The sequence below is a fragment of the Erinaceus europaeus genome, chromosome 9 (genome assembly GCF_950295315.1).
Source record: "Erinaceus europaeus chromosome 9, mEriEur2.1, whole genome shotgun sequence".
Taxonomy (NCBI): domain Eukaryota; kingdom Metazoa; phylum Chordata; class Mammalia; order Eulipotyphla; family Erinaceidae; genus Erinaceus; species Erinaceus europaeus.
In genome coordinates, this window is record NC_080170.1 from 14,303,276 (window position 1) to 14,323,363 (window position 20,088).

At 44.2% G+C, this 20,088-nt stretch overlaps 1 protein-coding gene across 3 annotated transcripts in view; it reads left to right on the forward strand.

Annotated features, from left to right (window-relative positions):
• Nucleotides 1-7,205: 7,205 nt before the first annotated feature.
• The window catches only part of CNOT6 (CCR4-NOT transcription complex subunit 6), a 43,088-nt gene continuing 30,205 nt past the window's right edge, over nucleotides 7,206-20,088 (forward strand). The window contains exons 1-2 of one of the 3 annotated variants that reach the window (XM_060197361.1): nucleotides 7,206-7,764; nucleotides 19,002-19,125. In XM_060197361.1, coding sequence (XP_060053344.1) covers nucleotides 7,681-7,764; nucleotides 19,002-19,125 — 208 coding nt within the window. In that variant the 5' untranslated portion in view covers nucleotides 7,206-7,680. The remainder of the gene's footprint in view (nucleotides 7,765-19,001; nucleotides 19,126-20,088) is intronic. The other 2 variants (XM_060197360.1, XM_060197362.1) reach the window with 2 other exon arrangements.

Consider the following 20,088-nt stretch of genomic DNA (forward strand, 5'->3'; position numbering starts at 1 on the left):
ACAATAATCATGAAGAAATGATTCTAGTTAAGAGAACAGGCAAAGTCTAAAGTCTGCAATCAAACCACACAAGCCCATCATGTGTGAAGGTAAGTCCGAAATCCAAACCAACAGGAGCGTGCTGTGGTGAATGTGACCCGGCAAGAGAGCGTGCTCCTCTGAGCTCCTCCTTTTATGCATTCCCCTCTATGTCTCCTCCTCTGGCAGCGGGTGATGTCGATGTCGTCACTCACATGCTAATAGTACCAAACTCCTGTTGGAGTCCCAACAATCCCCCACTTCTGATTATAGACATGGACAAGATGTACAGTCTGTATGAGCATAGGAGAAATAAGCGAATCTTCAGTGATTCTAGGGTTTACCCTGCAAGCTCTGCCTTCATCCCCAAGTGTGCAGGTGCAATAACTGGGTGTCAGATAAGACCCTGTTAAACAGATGAAGACCTGTGGTCTGATATCTGTTTAACCCCAGAGACAGTCCACCACTCAGGAAAGCTCAGAACAGAGACTTACAGAGGCGTCCCCAAGTTCAAGTATCTCCTGGGTGGCAATCATGGCATATCCAGGGTATTGGACTGCTGCAGTCCATGCTTCAGCTTGCTGTGTTCTTGTGAGGAGTTTGCAGAGGAATCGTAGAACTATTTTTAAAAAAGCAGAAAGAGCAGTAAACCAGCTCTGAACAACACACATATGCGGAGGTTGAGTCCAGTGAACTAGTTTTTAGGGTTTAGCCAATATGCCAGATCATCTAAACTTCTGAGTGTCATATTAACCTAGCTTCAGACTTGAGTCTGTCCAATTGTGATTTTAGCTGTTTACTTAGATCATTTATATCTCGTCCAAGATGGCTGTGGAAGGCCCCATGAAGGTGCCTCTGAACATCTTCCCAAAACTGGGAGTAATTGAAAGGTACTTGGGTAATAAATACACACAGACTGATACTCCGTGTCACACGTTAGTTTACTGTGCATCCACAATGCCTGCTGGTGTTCTCCCAGCCAGGAGACTGCAGCCTCAAGGGCGTCAAGTCTCTCCAGGATTTCCCGATCAACTGTCGTTTGGGCTAACATCTCAGAGATCGTGTTGTGAAAGTATTCATTCATCTGACGTGCTGTTTGAACAGAATGGGACAATGCTACGATAGCAATTGAAGCCATAGCAGCAGTTGCTGTAATGGCAATTAGATGCTATCAATAATCCTAAAAATCTCTTGCTCCTATGAATGTGTTCTAAAGCGGTAACAGCCTGAGCCAGGGCAGAGTCACCTGTCCACTCTTGGGTTAGACTGACAGCTCTCTGTTTGAGTATAAATAAGTGGGATATATTGAGACGTGTAGTATTTTGATGAGTGACACAAGGAGTAAGCCAGGTTTGTTTAGCTGGAAGTGTGACATTAAATATAGAATGCCTTTTTTTGTATAAAGAATGAGGATTAAAAAGAGAAGTTTTATCAAACTTACGAATCATAGCAAAGATATAGGGTCGAGAGGTACAGATCATGATTCCTTGAACGGAATCCTTTTATGCATTCCCCTCTATGTCTCCTCCTCCGGCGGATGTCGTCACTCATAGGCTAATAGTCCCAAACTCCTGTTGGAGTCACAACAGTATATATCTAAAAATAAATAAGAGACATGAAGAGACAGAGAAAAGGAAGTGGAAGAGACACCAACACATGACTCCCCTATCTGAGGAATGGGTTTGGTGCCATCCACAGTGCTCTCATGTGGAGGCATGGTGTGTGCTTTACTCACTGAGCCATCTTCCAGTCCTAATAGTTATCTTTGGAGCTACAAAGAAAAATTTTTCTTGAGAGTCAGGCAGTAGCACAGCAGGTTAAGCCCCTGGCTCCCCACCTGCAGGGGAGTCGCTTCACAAGTGGTGAGGCAGGTATGCAGGTGTCTGTCTTTCTCTCCTCCTGTCTTACCCTCCTCTCTCCATTTCTCTCTGTTCTATCCAACAATGACGACAACAATAACAACAACAATAATAACTACAACAATCAAAACAACAAGGGCAACAAAAGGAAAAATAAACATTAAAAAAATTTTTTTTTAAAAAAGAAAACTTTTTCTTATCTCTGCTTTGCAAGCATGAGCATCTCTCATTGGGATAGCCACTGCCTTTGGATCTTCATAGAATACTCACAAAAAGCATTTTTCTTCAGTCATAAAGAATACCAAGGGGCCGGGTAGTGCACCTGGTTGAGCATACATGTCAGAATGCACAAGGACCTGGGTTTGAGCCCCCAGTCCCCACTTTCAGGGGGAAAGCTTTACAAGTGGTGAAGCAGTAGTGCAGGTGTCTCTCTCCCTCTCTGTCTCCCCCTTCCCTCTCGATTTTTGGCTGTATCTATCCAATAAATAAATTAGGATAATAATTTTTTTTTAAAAAAAGAGTACCTCTATAAATTTTGAAATGTAGAAGCAATACACAGCATTTTCTTACCTGGGGTGATCATGAGGTATTACCTGGATTAATTTAACCCAGCAGCCAGTCTCAGTCAAGGATGATATGTATACATATATATGTGTGTAAAAGGAAATCGTCTAGGGGCCAACTGGTGGTGCACCTAGTTAAGCGCACATATCACAGTGTGAAAGGACCTGGGTTCAAGTCCCTGGTCCCCACCTGTAAGGGGGAAGCTTCATGAGTGGTGAAGTAGAGCTGCAGGTGTCTCTCTGTCTCTTTCTCTCTCTCTCCCCCCTCCCTTCTCAAATTCTCTGTCTCTATTCAATAACAAATAAATAAGTAAATGTAAAAAAAAAAAAAGAGTCTAAGGTTAATGACTGCAAGATTCAAATCTTCTCCTACCCTGCCCAGGCCTTTGAGCATTTACCAGAATACTAGAGCAGTGCAGAATTATAATCTTTTCACAAGGGGTCATTTTTAAAAGAAGAAACACAAAAGCTCTTTTTGGTTACTTGTCCTGGGAACACAGCGCCCCTCCTTCCTTGGGACCGTTTGTTCTTAGGGCTTGGAAAGTTCCTCAGTGGGTAGAATACATGCCTTACCTTGTGTGAGGGCCTGGGTTAGATACCCAGCACTTCTTCTTCTTCTTCTTCTAGCGTTTGCCCATCTTCCATAGCCAGTCAACAGCGTCAGGTTGAGCCTGATGTAAAGTTTTGAATCTGGAGAGGTGGCAGTCGTTGACTATGTGGGTCATAGTCTGTCTGTAGCCGCAGGGGCAGTTCGGGTCGTCTCTGGCTTCCCGGCGATGGAACATAGCGGCACACCGGCCATGGCCTGTTCGATAGCGATTGAGGAGGGCCCAATCATAACATGCTAGGTCAAAGCCGGGTTGACGCTTGCAGGGGTCTGTGATGAGGTGTTTGTTCTTTACCTCAGCTGACTGCCAACTCTGTTTCCAAGAGTCTGCACTACATGAGAGTATCATAGATGACACTGACCTAGCTCCCAGGATGGTGGATAGTGCTTTGGTGTCTCTATTTCCCTTTGTAAAATTATAGAATAAAAATTGGGCTGGGGAGGATGGATGGCTTAGCAGAATCATGAATGGTTGGCACTGTGGGTTCTTCCCCTGATGTTGGAGAGAAAAGAAACAAAAATCTTCATGTTCATAATAAAAGTCTTTCTCAAACTTGAAGAAAAAAATCATGTACAAGTTCGTCAAGGAGTTCAAACCCACAATGCTCAAGGCTGACTTGTACTGCAATTCCCCACTCCCCCCTACACTTATGCAGGAATGAGAAAGTTTAATTGTATAAGAGGCAGGACAAGAGACCAGTAACAAAGACTTGTCATGTGGTCCGGGAGGTGATGCATTGGACTCTCAGGCATGAGGTCGAGTTCAGTCCCTAGCAACACATATACCAAAGTGTTGGATAGTATGCCAGCTCCCCCTGGCTTCTGCTTAACCAAGCACCGGTATGCCTATATAGGGATTGGTTTGATCCCATTCAAAGCGGTCTATTTACATAAATCACTTTTACATTTACATAAAGCACCACACTCCCTCCAGGGCATTAGTGGTTTAGTGGTAAAATTCTCACCTGCTCCGCCCCCTCTCCTTGTCACACCCTGATCCTCTCCTTGTTACACCCTGATCTTCTACCAGTCACTTTTCGCTCTACCCTCTCTATGTCACATCCTACTTGGAGAGTATAAAAACAGCTGCTCTTCTGATTAAAGACACTTGGAAATTGCTTTCCGGCTCCGAGGGTTCCAGAGTGTATCTCCTGCGAAGTTAGTGTGGCACGAGTTCCTGATCCCTCTCCCACGCAGCAGCCTAGATCCGCTCCAGTTGAGTTCTCTCCAACCCAGAGAGCACTAGCTTGGGAAGAAGCACCCTCAGGCTATCCCAGCACCAAAGTGATATCTGGTTCTTTTTCTTTCTCCTCCTATCTTTCTCATTAATATATAAATTAAATATTAAAGAAACACAAATATTGTCATAAGATAGAATAAAGATAACAGTGTACTGTCATTAAAGTTATGTGAAATCAAGATACCCCACAGTTTGTAATGTCCATTTCTTTTTACGATTTTTATGAAAACTAGAGGGAGAACAGAGCATCACTCTGGTATGATGTCAGGAATCTTCCCCTTGGGAGAGCCTGCATGGATCTTTCACTGTGCGTACTCAGGCCTCACACAGGTTCAGTCTCTTCCAAATACACTTTGGCATCTACTTCATTTGGCAGCCTCCCAAGCACCTTGTTACTATGGTCAGTCTGACCAGCCCTGCTTATTTCCCAGGACCTGGACTATTCTAGCAGCTGGATTCAGTGCGTTATGGACCACATCCTACACTGGCCCTGCAGGACCCCCAGTGAGACTGTCTAGTCATGCATCAGTGCCATGAGATGGAATACAGCTATTGTCTTACACCATGAAGCACTTGGTTATGTGGCTGGATGTCTCCTCATCCAGACACATGATGCTGATCATTCAAGGTCAGGAGCTCTTCTTTCTTTCTTTCTTTCTTTCTTTCTTTCTTTCTTTCTTTTTATTGTGGGGGCTCAGTGCCTGTACTATGAATCCACTGCTCCTGGAGGCCATTTTTTCCATTTTGTTGCCTTTGTTATTGTTGTCGGATAGGACAGAGAAAAATTGAGAGAGAAGGGGATGACGGGGGGGGGGGGGGAATAAGACACCTTCACTGCTTGTGAAGTGACCCCACTGAAGGTGGGGAACTGGGGGTTCGAACCAGGATTCTTACCCTGGTCCTTGTGCTTGGCATCATGTGTGCTTAACCCACTGTGCTACTGCCCAGCCCCTGGAGCTCTGTTTTCTATGCTTGGCATAGGTTTAGGCTCCTACCAGGGAAAGCTCCAGTGCCATGGGGTCTTTCCATCTCTCTTTCTCTGAAACTGTTTAAGTGAGGAACACTGAGGATAACAGTAAAAAAAGAAAAAGAAAAGAAAAGAAGGAAGAGGAAGAAGTAGAGGAGGAAAAGGAGAAGGGGAGAAAAGTAGATCATCCCTGAGCACATGAATTAAAATGTAACTCTTCAAATCACACTAAGTAAAATAAGCCAGAAGGAGGAAGAATACTGGATGATCTCACTTACAGATGGAATTTAAGAAACAAGGACAGAAAAGGGTAACAGGTCAAACTTGGGACTGGGTGGAGTATGTTGCACCCAAGCAAAGGACTCTGGGTTGGGGGGAGGAGATGGGAAGGGGTAGAGGAAGTGTTGAGGACCCAGCACACTAAGGTGAAGGACTTCAGATGGTAGGAGTGGTGTAGAGACATCTGTCTGGGGAGCTAAGAAATTGTGCCCATGCACATGGAGCTGGGTTCATGCCCCTGGTCCCCACCTGAAGGTGGAAAGTTTCAAAAGTGGTAAAGTAGTGCTGCATATGTGTCTCTCTCCCCCCTCCCTTTTTTTCCTTTTGCCTCCAGGGTTATCAATGGGGCTCAGTGCCTGCACTAGGAGTCTATTGCTCCTGGAGGCCATTTTCCCCCTTTTGTTGACCTTGTTTATCGTGGTAGTTGTTGTTGTTATTGCTGTCATTGTTGCTGGATAGGACAGACAGAAATCGAGAGAGATGGGAGGATAGAGAGGGGAAGAGAAAGACACCTGCAGACCTGCTTCACTGCTTGTGAATCTGGGGGCTCCAACTGGAATCCTTGATCTAGTCCTTGCGCTTTGCTGCCATGTGCGCTTAACCCGCCTAGCTACCGCCGTCCCCCCGTCTTTTTTTATTTCCCTCCCTCCTCTCACTTTTTCTCTGTCCTATCAAGTAAGATAAATATTTTTTTAAAAGTTGTGCCCATTTGTCAACAACTGTCTTGTAAAGCATTATTTCCCCAATAAAATGAATTGGGAAATAATTACCCAAAATGTAGTAGAAAACAAGCCCATTTCTGTAAAGGCTCAGCACAGGCTGCAGGGAATAGCACTCAAGGTGGTGGTGGTGGAGGAGGGGGGACAGAGGGACCAGGCCCCTCGGGCAGGTGGCACTTTGCAGAGCCACAGGCTGTCCAGCCCCAGTCCCCAGGCACTCAGTGTTGTAGGATGATGCCCCAGGCTAGTCTGTCTGTACGTGTCATCTCACAGCTCCTTTCCCCTGGGGGCGGTCTGTGCTGCCCTGACCCCCCTTTGCAGTGTCCTCTGCCTTGCAAAACTGGGCTGTCACTGCTGGCTTCTCGGCAAGTGGAAGCACCCGCCAAACAGCTTCTGCTCCTCAGTCTTTTCCTTGCTCTAAGGACTCTCCTGTCCCAGCAACAGCCACCCTTTCTCAGGCTCTCCAGTCCAAGAGAGAGGAGGTGTGTCTCGCTGGGTTACATTAATTGGTTCTGGCCCCAGGTCCGGACGCCGGCCTTGTCCAGCAGCCTGGTCCTTCTGAGCTCACCTCCAGTCTCCACCTGACCTCTGCACTCAGCTCGGGTCTCAGCACCACCGCTGTCCCTTAGGTAACCTGCCTGAATGACCGTGCGTGGCCCCGATACGGGGCAGCTAGTCCGTCGGTCTGCAGGCCGGTGGCTGGGAGCTGCCGGGTCCTGGGGCTGAGGTCAAGTCCAGAGCTAGCTGCGCTTCCACGTGATTGACAGGCGAGACGAGGGGGGAGGAAGAACTCGGGGGTGGGGTGGGGTGGAAAAGCGGGAAGAGAGGCGACATAACTCAACCGCCTGAAGGAGGAGAAAATAAATAAATAAATGAACGGAGGGGTGAGAAGAAAAGGGTGGGACAGAAGCGACCCGGCGGGAGCCGCGCTTGGAGAGCGGGAAGCGGGGCGGGAGGGCGCCGGGCGGGCTCAAGACCCGTGGGCGCGGAGGCGAGGGGGCGCGGCCGGCGAGGGGGCGTGGCCGGCAGGCGGCGTGCGGGGCGCCCCCCTGACGCCAAATGGTCGCGCCCGGCGGCGACGGCCAATGGGAGGCCGGGATGTTGGAGCGGCGGTGGCGGTCGGGGCGCTCGCTGGCTGGGGGGTGGGGGGGGACGGCGGTCGCCGCCATGATGCTTGTTTGCTTTCAATGAAAACGAGGGGGGCGCGGAGGAAGAGGCGGCGGCGTCGGTGGCGGCGGCGTCCGCGGCGCAGCAGCGAAGGCGGCGGTGGGCGCTGCGAGGAGAGCGAGGCCCGGGGCCCAGCGGGCGGGAGGGTGTAGCGGCGGCCCGTCGGGGCGGCTGAGGCGGGCGGCTGACAAGGTGGCGCTCGGAGGGGAAACAAAGAGCGGCGGCTGAGGCGGCGGCGCTGCAGCAGCGGGCGGGACTGGTATGGTGGTTCCACAGGTCAGACCCCGCTGCACTCACTGGCAGGAGGCGGCGGCAGCGGCGGAGGAAGGCGACGCACCCCGAGAGGTGAGCGAGGCTTCTCTTTCCCCGCACGGGCCCCGCTCGCCGTGGGCCCGGGACCGGGGCGCGCGGGTGTTCGGGCGAAAGCTACTTGGGTTTGGGGGGCGGCGGGCCCCGCAGCTCCGTCGGCCCGGCTGTTGGAGGTCCCTCCCGCCGCGGCGTCCTGGCACCCGGGGGCTGCGTCCCCGCGCGGGGTCCCGGGGGCGGGGGGCGTTGATTGACGTCGGGGCGGCGGCGCGCCGGGGGCGGGCGCCTGGCCCCAAGGACCCGGCTCTCTGGTGCCCGGAGGAGGCGAGTGGACGGCGGGACTCGCGGCCGGGACGGGTGGCAACTTGGGCGGCGCGGCTGCGGGGGATTGCGCGCCGGGTAGCGCGGAGGGAACTTCGCGGTTGCCGCCGAGCGGGAAACCAACTGCTCACCCCCACCCCCCGGGCTCCCCGTGTCCGTCCTGTCTAGTTGGTAGCGGGGTTTGAGGGTTGGGTGGGGTGACAGGGCCACAGGAGCACTTGGCACCGAGGAAGAGACATTTCGGATCTTACGGAGGGCCGGGAGGTGGTCCCTAACTTCTGGAAGCACTTTCCCTCCCGATTTCCCCGATTCACAATCTCTTCCTTTGTTATTTTGGAACAACAGGAGTTGGAATTTTCTTGGGAAATTCTTCCTCCTTCTTCTCTTTCCCCCTCCTCCGCCTCTTCTTTTCCCCTCCTCATGACTCTTTCCCTCTCTCATCTTTTCTCTAAAGAGCCTGCGAACTACTACCCCCCCCCCCCCCCGTAGCCTTTTCCTTAACAGTTCCTGCCAGTGCCAACATCGCGCCGGATCATCTCCCTTGACCTCCTTGGACTTGTTAATTGTGTTAAGCCGAGGTTTAGGTTTAAGTAATCTGCTTGAAGCCGAGTTGCTTCACTCCTGAGTACTAATAGTGCTGAGTCTCAGTTTCTCCTCCGTGTTTGGAGCTGTAATTTTTTTTTTAAGCCATTTATTAAAAAAAAAAAAACTGGTTTGTCAAATCGCATACACGAGCAGATACACAACTACGAAAGTGGCCCTGTAATAGACACCAGTGGAGCATTCACCACACAGTACCCGAAAATACAGCTAAAAGAAGGAGTCTGTTGATTGAGTACTTAATCTCAGCATCCTACTTGACTCCTTGTTGAATGACTTTAAATTAGCATATAAGTGAGTGAGAGGTAGAGTCCCAAGTATAAAGGCTGATGCTTCAGGGCACCATTTTAAAGAATAAAACTAAAAAAACCATTTCCCCCTCAGCATAAGGGAAACCTATCCTATTCTTTATTTTCTTTGTGAAAACAGAAGCCAAGTTTCTCTTCTTAAGTGGTTTAGCATTCCCAATCGAAGTGTTGTTGTGCAGTGAGTTAGGTATTGTGCTTCTTGCTTGAAATCTTCTTGCTTGCATCTAGTTTTCCTCCCCTTCTGATTCAGATTCTTCTTTGCATTCTGTAACCATTCAGCAGATTTCTTCATTTGGTCCAGAAAAACACTTTTGCCCTTGGCAACATGTGTTTCTTTGTACCACTTCAGTATTGCTTCTTAGAAATTATATCAGCTTTGAAATTTTGAAAAGAGAGAGTGGCTAGGAATAAAAAAGAAAATGCTGTGTGAGAACACTCAGCGCTTTCACAGGGCACTAGAATTAATTGCCTGTGCTAGAAAGAGTTTGTAAAGCTGCTGGAGCTGATGTGGCTATCGATCTAAAGATTTTGAAGGTGTTTTATGATCGGTATCAGAGCAAGTTCACGGTTTTGAGAATGTGACTTATTGAATAAAATTTGGTGTTTTTAGGCCAGTGATTGACCCGTTGACTTGCCTCTGACTTGCCTCAAACAAAATAGCTGGATAGCTGCTGGTGAGGAAACAAGACTAAGAAACCTGTTTACTTTGTAGGTAATTTCAGGTTTCTTATGCCTTGGTGGCAAATAAAACTAGTTACTGGGGGAATTTCACACTGTTTTCTTTAGGTTATAGAACCTGGTTGTACACTAAAGGGCTTGTGGAAATTTGCCTCCTGTACTTGCAGTTTGTAAGTAGCATTTTGGTTAATGCTTGGGTAGTGGAATGTATGCCTAGTGTTGTTAGATTAACTTTCTTATATTCTTTAAAGCATAAGCTGTTTTCTTAATCATAGGAAAGTAGACAGGGATGACATGCAAGGCAGGGACAATAAATAATAAGTGGTCAAGGCTGCTCACAGCTGTAGCCTTTGGTGCAAGAACAATGAGAAGATCAGTATCTTCAGTAACTTTCCCATTTGCAAGGCACATTGGTGGGGAAGCTCTGCTTTAAGGAAATGTCCAAACAGTTGCAATTCAAACACACATTTTAGTGGGCAGAACTCTTGGTTTTCTGGGCATGCAACACTGTTTAAGCTTTTGTTGTGATTGGTAATTTCAAATCCCTAGCTTCTAGAAACTCTTCTGTTTTACACACACACACACACACACACACACACACACACTCTATTGGATAGAGACCAAGAGAACTTGAGGGGGAGGGAAAAATGGAGAGATACCTGCAGCCCACTCTGAAGCTTTCCCCCTGCAGGTGGGGACCAGAGGCTTGAACTTGGGTCCTGTGCTCTAATGTGAGCGCTTAACCAGGTGTGCCACTGCTTGGCCCCTGATTCTTCTATTTTTCTTTAACGTTACCTGCTATGCACTTTTTCTTGTGAGGGTAGACATTTTAAGACTTAGTGTGACTAATAAAATGCTATGCATGTGAAATTAAATGTTGGATCGACTAAGTTTAAGTTAATTAAAATGAGTGTACCATATTTTGGTATTTGAACAAATAAAGAGGTTATTTAGATGTAAGCTGGAGACTTATTTAGGCTGCCTGCCCTTACCCTTCTTTTAGCTTTATTTTTTTTTCCTGCGTTGTTTTATTGATCACTACAACAGAGTTGGACCTTGAGCAGTCAGGGTCAGTTTCTGCCTTGGTGGTTGGTAGGCATAGTAGGTGTACAAGTACAGCAGAAGAATAAAAGCGAGAATGAGTAAATTTGTGGAAGGTGTAGGGGCAGTTTTCAGATTATCACACCAAGTAAGATTTTGCCAAATGGGGAGTGGGAAGTCATTTCAGAGAGGAGGACTTCGGGGTACCTGGAGACCCCAGGTGTTTATGGTAAAGCCTGTGGAGAGATGATAGTGAATTGGGAAGAACTGAGCTTACAAAGGTGCTTCTGGCAGAGAGAGTTTGAGGGACTAAGTTTGCTAAGCTAAAAGTGAATGAAGTTTATATCTTGCCTCGTAGCAGAAGGAAGAGCCAGAGTGGTAGGGGATTGGAGGAATTTTGGGGCCACTTTGGCTCGGTATGGAGGACAGAGAGGCTGTAAGTGTAAAAATCAAGTTCGTCAAGTTTGAGGTAGTTTGAAGTTAGTGACTGAGTCTGTTTTCAACTTGGCTATAGTGTCTCTTGTGTCTGTGGGCGTGAGAAGACTGCCATTTGCTGTATAATACAAGGTAATTTAAAAGTCAAATGTCAGGATGTTTTGGAACAAGTTAAAAGCAGTCGCAACAATGAAAGCCACAAAGTGGTACACAAGAAAGTTCAGACAGTGAGAACTTGTCTGCTCAGCTAGACTTGGGCAGGCTGTGGAGCAGAAGGTGGAACAAAAATCAGCCCTGTGCTCACCAGGAGAGTCACTAAGCTCAAAGATTATGAATGTTGATGGACTGTTGGGACATGGGCTGTAAACATTTTGTGACCCATGGAGGGGCAGCTGGTGGTGAACAGAAAGTTTTCTCTACAATAAACTACAGGAATCGGACTACTGAAACTTTATAATTCCAAGAGCTCCTCACACATCTATTAATGTATACGGTCAGTGCTACAAAGCAGCATATGGGGTTCTCAAATCGTGTTGAAGTATCAGCATACTAGGAAAACCTGTGCAGCAAAGCTATTGTGTAGGCTTTATGGGAAAAATGGGAGAGAAGCACAATACTCCTGACTTGTTTTTAAGGAATCTGACACAAATGACAGCTCAGGTTTATACATGTTAAATGGTTAATCATATAAATACTACAATAAATGAGGCACTTTGTCTTGAAAGGGATCTGGTTTGCTTGTGGAAATAGGCACTTGAAGAGTTGCTGACTTTGAGTTACTGTGAAGGTGGGGGGAAGTTGTAATGATACCAGATGTGGGTGGGTGTGGCATACACCCACACACCCCACCTGGTGAACTTGCTGAGCTGGAGATGTTTGAGTCTTGTGTACTTTCACTTGGTGTCTTTTTGTGGAAAATTAATTTAAGCAAATGGAAATTGCGTGTTCTTTTCAAATCCTGTACCTAATACATCAGTGACATTGGAACAAATTCACATTTTCAAAACAAGTGATGGTAGCCGAATTGGTTTGATTTGAATATAGCATTTGAAAAATACTGGGTTGTCTGAAAAGGTATGGAGTGTTTTTGCTGGGAACATAAAATGTGGTGTGATTTTTTTTCTGACAATCCAGTAGTTCTAGAACTCAGTTCCAAAACTTTTCCCCTCCTCCCAAATAACCATGTGTCAGCCACTTTGTTGAGATTTGCAACCTTTATGGGGCTTAGAGTGTTTTGACCCAAGTCTATTTGTAGTGGTGGATAGAGAAAAGCACTCATTAGGTTATACAATAATTAGGAATTACAGAGCATTTTTAGCATACTCAGGAAGTAGCAAGTACTCTGATGGGGAAAATGAGGGACTTAATACACACAGGACTTAAAACAAATTAGCCAGTGATCTTTGTATCCAAAATGAGTATTGATTTTTACTAGGTAGACATTTTGAGTTGAATATTATACATGTTGGTCAAAATTTCAGTTTTCAAACATTTCACTATTTTAGGAAAAGACATTTATCTGCTGCCCATAAGCAGAACTCCTTTGAACACTGTTGCTTTAGATTATTTTTCTCCCCCAGAATTTTCTGAAACATTCAGTGTCATTAGAGTTAATTTTTGATGATTTGGGGAGTCGGGCGTTAGTGCAGCGGGCTAAGTGCATGTGGCGCAAAGCGCAAGGACCAGCGTAAGGATCCCTGTTCCAGCCCCAGGATCCCCACCTGCGGGGGAGTCGCTTCACAAGTGGTGAAGCAGGTCTGCAGGTGTCTTTCTCTCCCCCTCTTTGTCTTCCCCTCCTCTCTCCATTTCTCTCTGTCCTATCCAACAACGACTACAACAATAAAATAATAAGGGCAACAAAAGGGTATAAATAAATAAAAATAAAAAATAAAAAAGTCAGCCTGGAGCAGTGAAGCACAGGCAGTGGCAATTAAATAAATAAATAAATATGTTAAAAATATCTGACGATTTGTAAACATTTCATAAGTCCTTTTAGGTTTTTTGGGGGGAGGGGTTTGGGGAGGAGTGGCATAGTGAGTCAGAACTGATTGCTAGTGCATTAGAACTTCCCAAATGATTGTGTCTGTGAATTTGCAGCTTGAACAAATGCTGTCTGCTCATTCCCACTAGGTAATGGTAAGTAGAATATTACGATTCATTGTAATAAAGGAAGGAACATGTAGATTTTAGAGGATCTGGCAAAAGATTTAAGACTTAGATTTCTCTTGGCAGCCATCATTCAGTGCTAAAGCTGAATGTATAATTGCCTCGTGTAAAGACACAGATTTAGGATTGATGACTCCCCTATGTTTACATTTTTTAATCTTTGAGAGATTTGCCACATGAATCGTGATTTTGCCTTAATACTCTGAATACTAGTAGGTATGGAGCTTTTGCTGATTTGACTATAAATGGTTTTTGTCTTGATATGTTCTTTTGTCCTCTCCATTTTACTTGACTTCTGGGCATTATTATTCCTAGGCTGGTATTTGTATTTGTTTTGATGTGGGGTTAGTGATTGGCCTATGTTTGGTATCCCTCTATAAGTTCTTTACAGTTGTACTTGTAGATGTTTGGTCATCTTGAGTAGTTTTATGTGATTATTGCAATACACTTTGAAGTTTTCACTGACTATTCACTTTTATGTTAGTTGGGCACATATACATGGTTTAGAATTGCATTTTATTTATTTTTTTGCTGCCAGGGTTATGGATGGGGCTCTGTGCCTGTAGGATTCCACTGGGTTTTCTAGAGTCTGGTGGGATGATGTGTAACATCTGAGTGGGTTGACATAAGCACAGATGCATGAATCTAGCTGTCTTGTAGCATGCCAAACATTAACCAGCTTTACAGACATTTAAGACAACCTCACTCTGCTTGATTAATTTTACTGCTTTTGAAAATAGTAACTTTTCACAAAAATGTTATTTGTTTGCATGTAGTGGGATAGACTTATTGTCTTCTGTGGGTTAATACTTTTAAATTTCTTAGTTCTCTAGTGTGGTAAATATTGACAGATATAGTCCACAGAATGAGAGTTCTTTGAGGTGCTTGTTAATTTTTAAAAGTGTTTGAGGCTCCCCAGCCAGTGTTGGAGTTCTTGACAGTTTAGTAGAGTTTGAGAGTGCAGACTACAGGCAGAGAGATTAGCTGGTAAAGGATCCATTTGAGAAGGAAACCAGAGGACTCACGATCTCAGCAACATAATATCCAGAGAAGGAACTGGTTCTACTTTCATCAGTGACTGAATTCTGGAGAGTTGTGTGTGATGTTGATGTGATAGACGACAGCTTTGCAGCTAGATTATTGCAGGTTCAGATCCCAGCCTTACTGTTTGTGAGGAGTGGGTGACCTTAGTCATGTTATTTAAACCCCGAGTCTCAGGGAGTGTACCAGCTTTGCCATGTGCTTAGTAGCCCAGCCCTGACTCCAAAGCTTCAGTGACTATCCGAATAGGTCAGTCGGGAGCTGACATTTTCAAAATAAGCCCTGAGTGTCAGTTTTCTCCTCTAAATCAAAACGAGTAGAACATCTGCCTTATGGATTGCTGTTTAAAGATGATATTGGTAAATTGCTGTGTGTCAGTTGAAAGCACAGAGTTTTGGATCAAACTGGATTGATATCATCTTCAATAGTTGTGCCACTAGTACCTCAAGCAGGTTACTCATTTGGACTTTTTTTTTTTTTTTTTTGTAAGGAGAACAATCTCTTTGAAAGGAGTCCCACAGGTTAAATAAGGCAATACATGTAAGTTAGTCAGGTGGTGAGTGAACGCTGTGCCAAGGCTTGCTGTTACATGCCTGGTGCAAGCATGGCAGGTGGACACAGAACACAGCTTTGCCTTCACCCATATCTGTGTGAGGTTTGCTCTTATTTTCTCATTGCATGTCACCAATAGGACACTTATACTACTTCAACCTTTAAGATAGTCCTTTTCTTATTTCAGACTATGCTGGAACCAGAATTCTCAGTCTTTGACCTTTAAGGTCTTCTTTGACTGGTTCCTCTAGATTTAGCTGCTAAGATTAGAAACCCAGATCTAACAGTTGCTCTACTTCTTTAGTACGCACTTAGGATATGTTTGCTTTTTATTATTATTACCACAGCTTCTTTCCTTGAACTCCTAAACTCATCAAGTCATCAAGTGGTTTTTTTTTTTTTTTTTGCCAGGCTCTCATGATTATTTAGGGTATAATGAGATTATATTATAGTTGGTGAGAAATGTTGAAGTATTATGGTAGGGTTAAGGAATCCAAAAGCAGAAATATTTTCAGAGCTCAAAATAACTCAAAGCAGGTAACAATAAACCTCTGTTTGAAAGGGATAGAGGAGGACAGGTTTGAAGCCCAAGTTCACAACTAGACTTTTTAGTAAGATGTTTTTGACACCTTACTTTCACTGGCTGTTGATTTTATCCCTCCTTTGTAGTCCATGAACCTTAATTTGAGATATCATATGAGTTGTAAGATACCTGCCATGGTATCTTTGGCTATTTTAATGGTAACTTTGAAATCCACAAACCCACAGTTTAGGACTCAAGTTTTGCCATTTATCAATAGATAAGAAGAGTCATCTTTTTTTTTTTTAATTTTTATTTATAAAAAGGAAACACTGACAAAAACCATAGGCTAAGAGGGGTACAACTCCACACAGTCCCCACCACCAGAACTCCATATCCTGTCCCCTCCCCTGATAGCTTTCCTGTTCTTCAACCTTCTGGGAGTATGGACCCAGCGTCATTATGGGATGCTGAAGGTGGAAGGTCTGGCTTCTGTAATTGTTTCCCTGCCAAACATGGGCGTTGGCAGGTTGATCCATACTCCTAGCCTGTCTCTCTTTCCCTAGTGGGGTGGGACTCTGGGGAAGCAGACTTGCTCCAGGACACATTGATGGGATCATCTACCCAAGGAAGTCCAGTTGGCATCATGGTAGCATCTGGAACCTGGTGGCTGAAAAGAGTTAACATATGAAGCCAAACAAATTGTTGACTAATCATGAACCTAAAGGCTGGAATGTTGCAGATGAAGATTTGGGGTCTCTGTTTTGAGGATAGCTAGTAGGCCTATTTTAGTCATATTCCAAAGGGCCCATGACTATACTAGAGTCATCTTTTGCAGTTTTAAAGTTCTTGTTTGTCCTGCCAGAAAGATATTCATATTGGTATCTTGTTGCTAAGGACAGTGCCTGTAAGAGCTTCACCATTTGTGTAAACTTTTAACTAGCAGTTTTGGGTAAGTTTGGAGAGAAAAAGAAGGACATGTGATGACATTAAAAGTCAGGGTTGGGACTGGGCACTGGTGCACTTGGTTGAGCACACATGTAGCCATGTATAAGTATCCCTGGCTTTGAGCCGCGCTTCTCACCTGCAGGGGGAGAGCTTCACTGCTGCACACCCACAGCCCCCCCCCCCCCACTCCTCTCAAAGTTATGGTGATTTGAGTTTAACGTGGGATGTGGAAGTACCTTAACTGACTTAAGACTGTAAAAAAGACCAAGGAATGTAGTTCAAGGGAGCCAACTGGGTTTACTTACAGTACAGCCACATTTCTTGCTTCCTTTCCTCCCTTCCTTTTTTATTTTTATTTATTATTATTTTTTATTTTATTTACTTACTAACAAGAGATAGAAGAGTGTGAAAGAGAATCAGATGTCACTCTGGTACATGCAAATCCGGGGATCAAACTCAGAACCTCATGCTTGAGAGCTTGATGCTCTAGCCACTGCACCAATTTCCAGACTGCCAGGCACATTGTTTTTCACCTTAGAATTCACCCACTACACAGGTGAATAATTTAAAGAACATTGCCTCATCTATAATTACCTCAGATTTAAAATTCTAGCCTGTTTCTATAAAATATGATTATTGTGTTTATGCCATATTTTGAATGTCTTGGTAGAAATGCAAGCTAAATTAGTATTTATTATTACACATATTTTTTTTGATGTACCTGTTAATGAAAATAGTTATTAGGATTGCATTCCTAAAAGGATGATTTTTTTTGTGACTATACTACTGAGTTAGTGTTTTTGTAATAATTGGAAATAAGTTATTTTTATTTAGCCTTCAGTTTCTTTTCTTTTTTTTTTAAAGTTATATATTTATTTATTTATTCCTTTTGTTGCCCTTGTTGTTTTTTTATTGTTGTAGTTATTATTGTTGTTGTCATTGTTGGATAGGACAGAGAGAAATGGAGAGAGGACATGAAGACAGAGAGGAGGAGAGAAAGATAGACACCTGCAGACCTGCTTCACCGCCTGTGAAGCGACTCCCTTGCAGGTGGGGAGCCGGGGTTCGAACCGGGATCCTTGTGCTTTGCGCCACCTGCGCTTAACCCGCTGCGCTACAGCCCGACTCCCTTCAGTTTCTTTTCTTTGGCTATGTCTTTGTCCATTTAAACTATTAGGAATGGGGAGCTGACACAGCAGTAGCACAGCATGGGCTGTGGTGAATTGAACATTATTGGAAATGTGCTATCTTGTATTTTAGTCTCAGAAGTTGTGGATTTCATATGCTCTGAAGAAAGACATTCAACAAGCTACTATTTATCTAGTCTGGTTGGTAGGCACTCATGGTTCTAGGGCAGTGGGGGGTTGCATGTGAGTGGCTTGAATCACCATGGAGGCTGGGGTGGGGGGGTCGGGGATAGGTAGGGTGTGGGTTGAGTAATAATTAAAACTAGCTTTGCAGAATGGATAGAATCTCAGTGTGGAAGTGGTATTACTGATGGTGTGGTGAGTGGGAAGCGTGGGGCATATTTTGAAGGATATCTGTGCTAGTTACATAGGAAAATTCAGAGAAAGTTTTGAGTTCTAAAATAAGGGATTTGAAATAAGGGATTTTGCTTCTAAGCAGAAGAGATCTTAAAGTTTAAGTAGGTTCACTATAAGTACTTTAGGACTTCATAAGGTGGTGTATAGGTGACTGGAGATGAGTGAAAAAATAGTTGACCAAGTCCAGTTTATAAAGAACTTTGTCTTTAGTAGGTAGACAAGAAGGGCTATCTTGGGTTTTTTTCTTAAGAGGGCAGCTGACGGTTGAAGCTTCTAAATGAAGTTGGTCTAAATTAACTTCACTAACTGAAATTGGAGAAGACAAATCACGAGGTGGCGTGCCCAATAGAGCACTCAGCTTACCACTCACAGAGCTTTGAATTTGAACCTCTGCACCATGTGGTAACACTAGACAGCAACAGGGGAGCTCCATGCATGTTGGAGCAGTGCTGTGGTGTCTCTGTCTCTCCTCTCTGGTTTTATTACTGAATATTGCTTTACAAAGCAAAGATCTTGAGAAGATAAAAAGCAGTAGGATTTAGTGAACAATTGAATAAGACTTAGTAAAAACTTGTATTGGATAAAGTATAATAAATTGGCATTATGCTTAGGTAGTGTTACTGCCTTTTCAAATGTGCCCTGATTTGTTGCTCAAAGAAACCTGATAAAATACCAGAACGGGTCTCTCAGAGCTCATGAATTAATTTCTCTCTGCTTCCCTTCATTTCTTCTGACCTCCCTCACCCTTTATGTTTGGGAGGAAGTAAAGCACAAAGAATGGAGAAGAAAATGTAAAAAAAAAAAAAAAAAGATGTACATACAAAGGAAATGAGACATCACAATTATTATAGTATTCTGTCTTGTTAATTAAAATTGACTATCATTCTGATATAATGAAAATACATTTTTTTAACTTCAGAGTACCTTTTAATAACAGTGACAGAATTTTTGGGTGTATGGTCAAAATAACATGACCCCATAATTACTCGTTACAATTGTAGCTAGGAACCAGGTATTATTTCTCCAAGCATCCACAAAATGGCCATTATTACTGATGTGTGGGTCCTGTATAAGGGCCAGTCATTGCATCTGTTTACATCCCATAATTCTCTTCTAATCTAGAATAGTCCTGACACCTGTTTGTTGAAGGCAGCAGACCAGTTATCCTGCAGGAAGTCCCGCATTCTTATTTTGTCCGATTGCTTCTTTGGTGTCATCTGGCCACGTCCTCTAGTGCTTAATCAAGGTAACCATTGTTGATGTGTACTTTCTGCTCCTTCACATCAGGTTTTTTTTTTTTCTTTTCCCATTTGTGTTGTTAACATTGAAGAAGATAACAGCTTTTTTCCTTCCTGGAATAATTCTCTACATTATGGACAGAAAACAATCTGGGTGGTGGTGTTTCTGTAGTATTATACCAGCTCCAATGATTGATCTAATGGTTTTAAGTTTGACTGTTAGGAATTAGAAAATCATGTTAACTTTTTTTTTCCTCTTTTCATTCTTCATTAGCTGTCAATCTTGTGAAGTAGGACTTTCTTCAATTGGGGCTGTTTGAAACACAGTTGCTATTGAAAGGATAAACACTTAAAACTTTTTATTTAGTTGCTAATTTTCATAGTTGAGTAGCTGGCAAATAGTGACTGACTTTTTACCTCCTGTAGTCTTCTCTACACTCTCTTTCACTGTCTCTCTTCCTTGATTCCTGCGTGCAGTTGCCCACTTTTTTTTTTTTGCTACCAGGGTAATTTATGGGGGCTTCATGCTAGTATAACTTAATAACTCTTGGTGGCCACCCTACACCCCTTCCTTCCTTCCTTCCTTCCTTTCTTCCTTCCTTCCTCCATTCTTTCCTTCCTTTCCTTCTTTCTTTCTAGAGAAGGTGAGGCACCTGCAACACTCCACTACTTACGATGCTTCCCCCATGGGTAGGGACCAAGGCCTTAATTTTTATTTTTTTAAATATTTTATTTATTAATGAAAGCAATAGGAGAGAGAAAGAACCAGACATTTTTCTAGTATATATGCTGCTGGGGATTAAACTCAGGACTTCACTCCTGAGAGTCCAATGCGTTATCCACTGTGCCACCTCCCAGACCACGTGTGTGTACTGAGGGAGCCATCACCTGATTCTCACTCATCCTTTTACATCACAGCCTGCTTTTTTTCTGAGCATAAGTAACTGTCATGTTCTGTGTATTTAATTCCA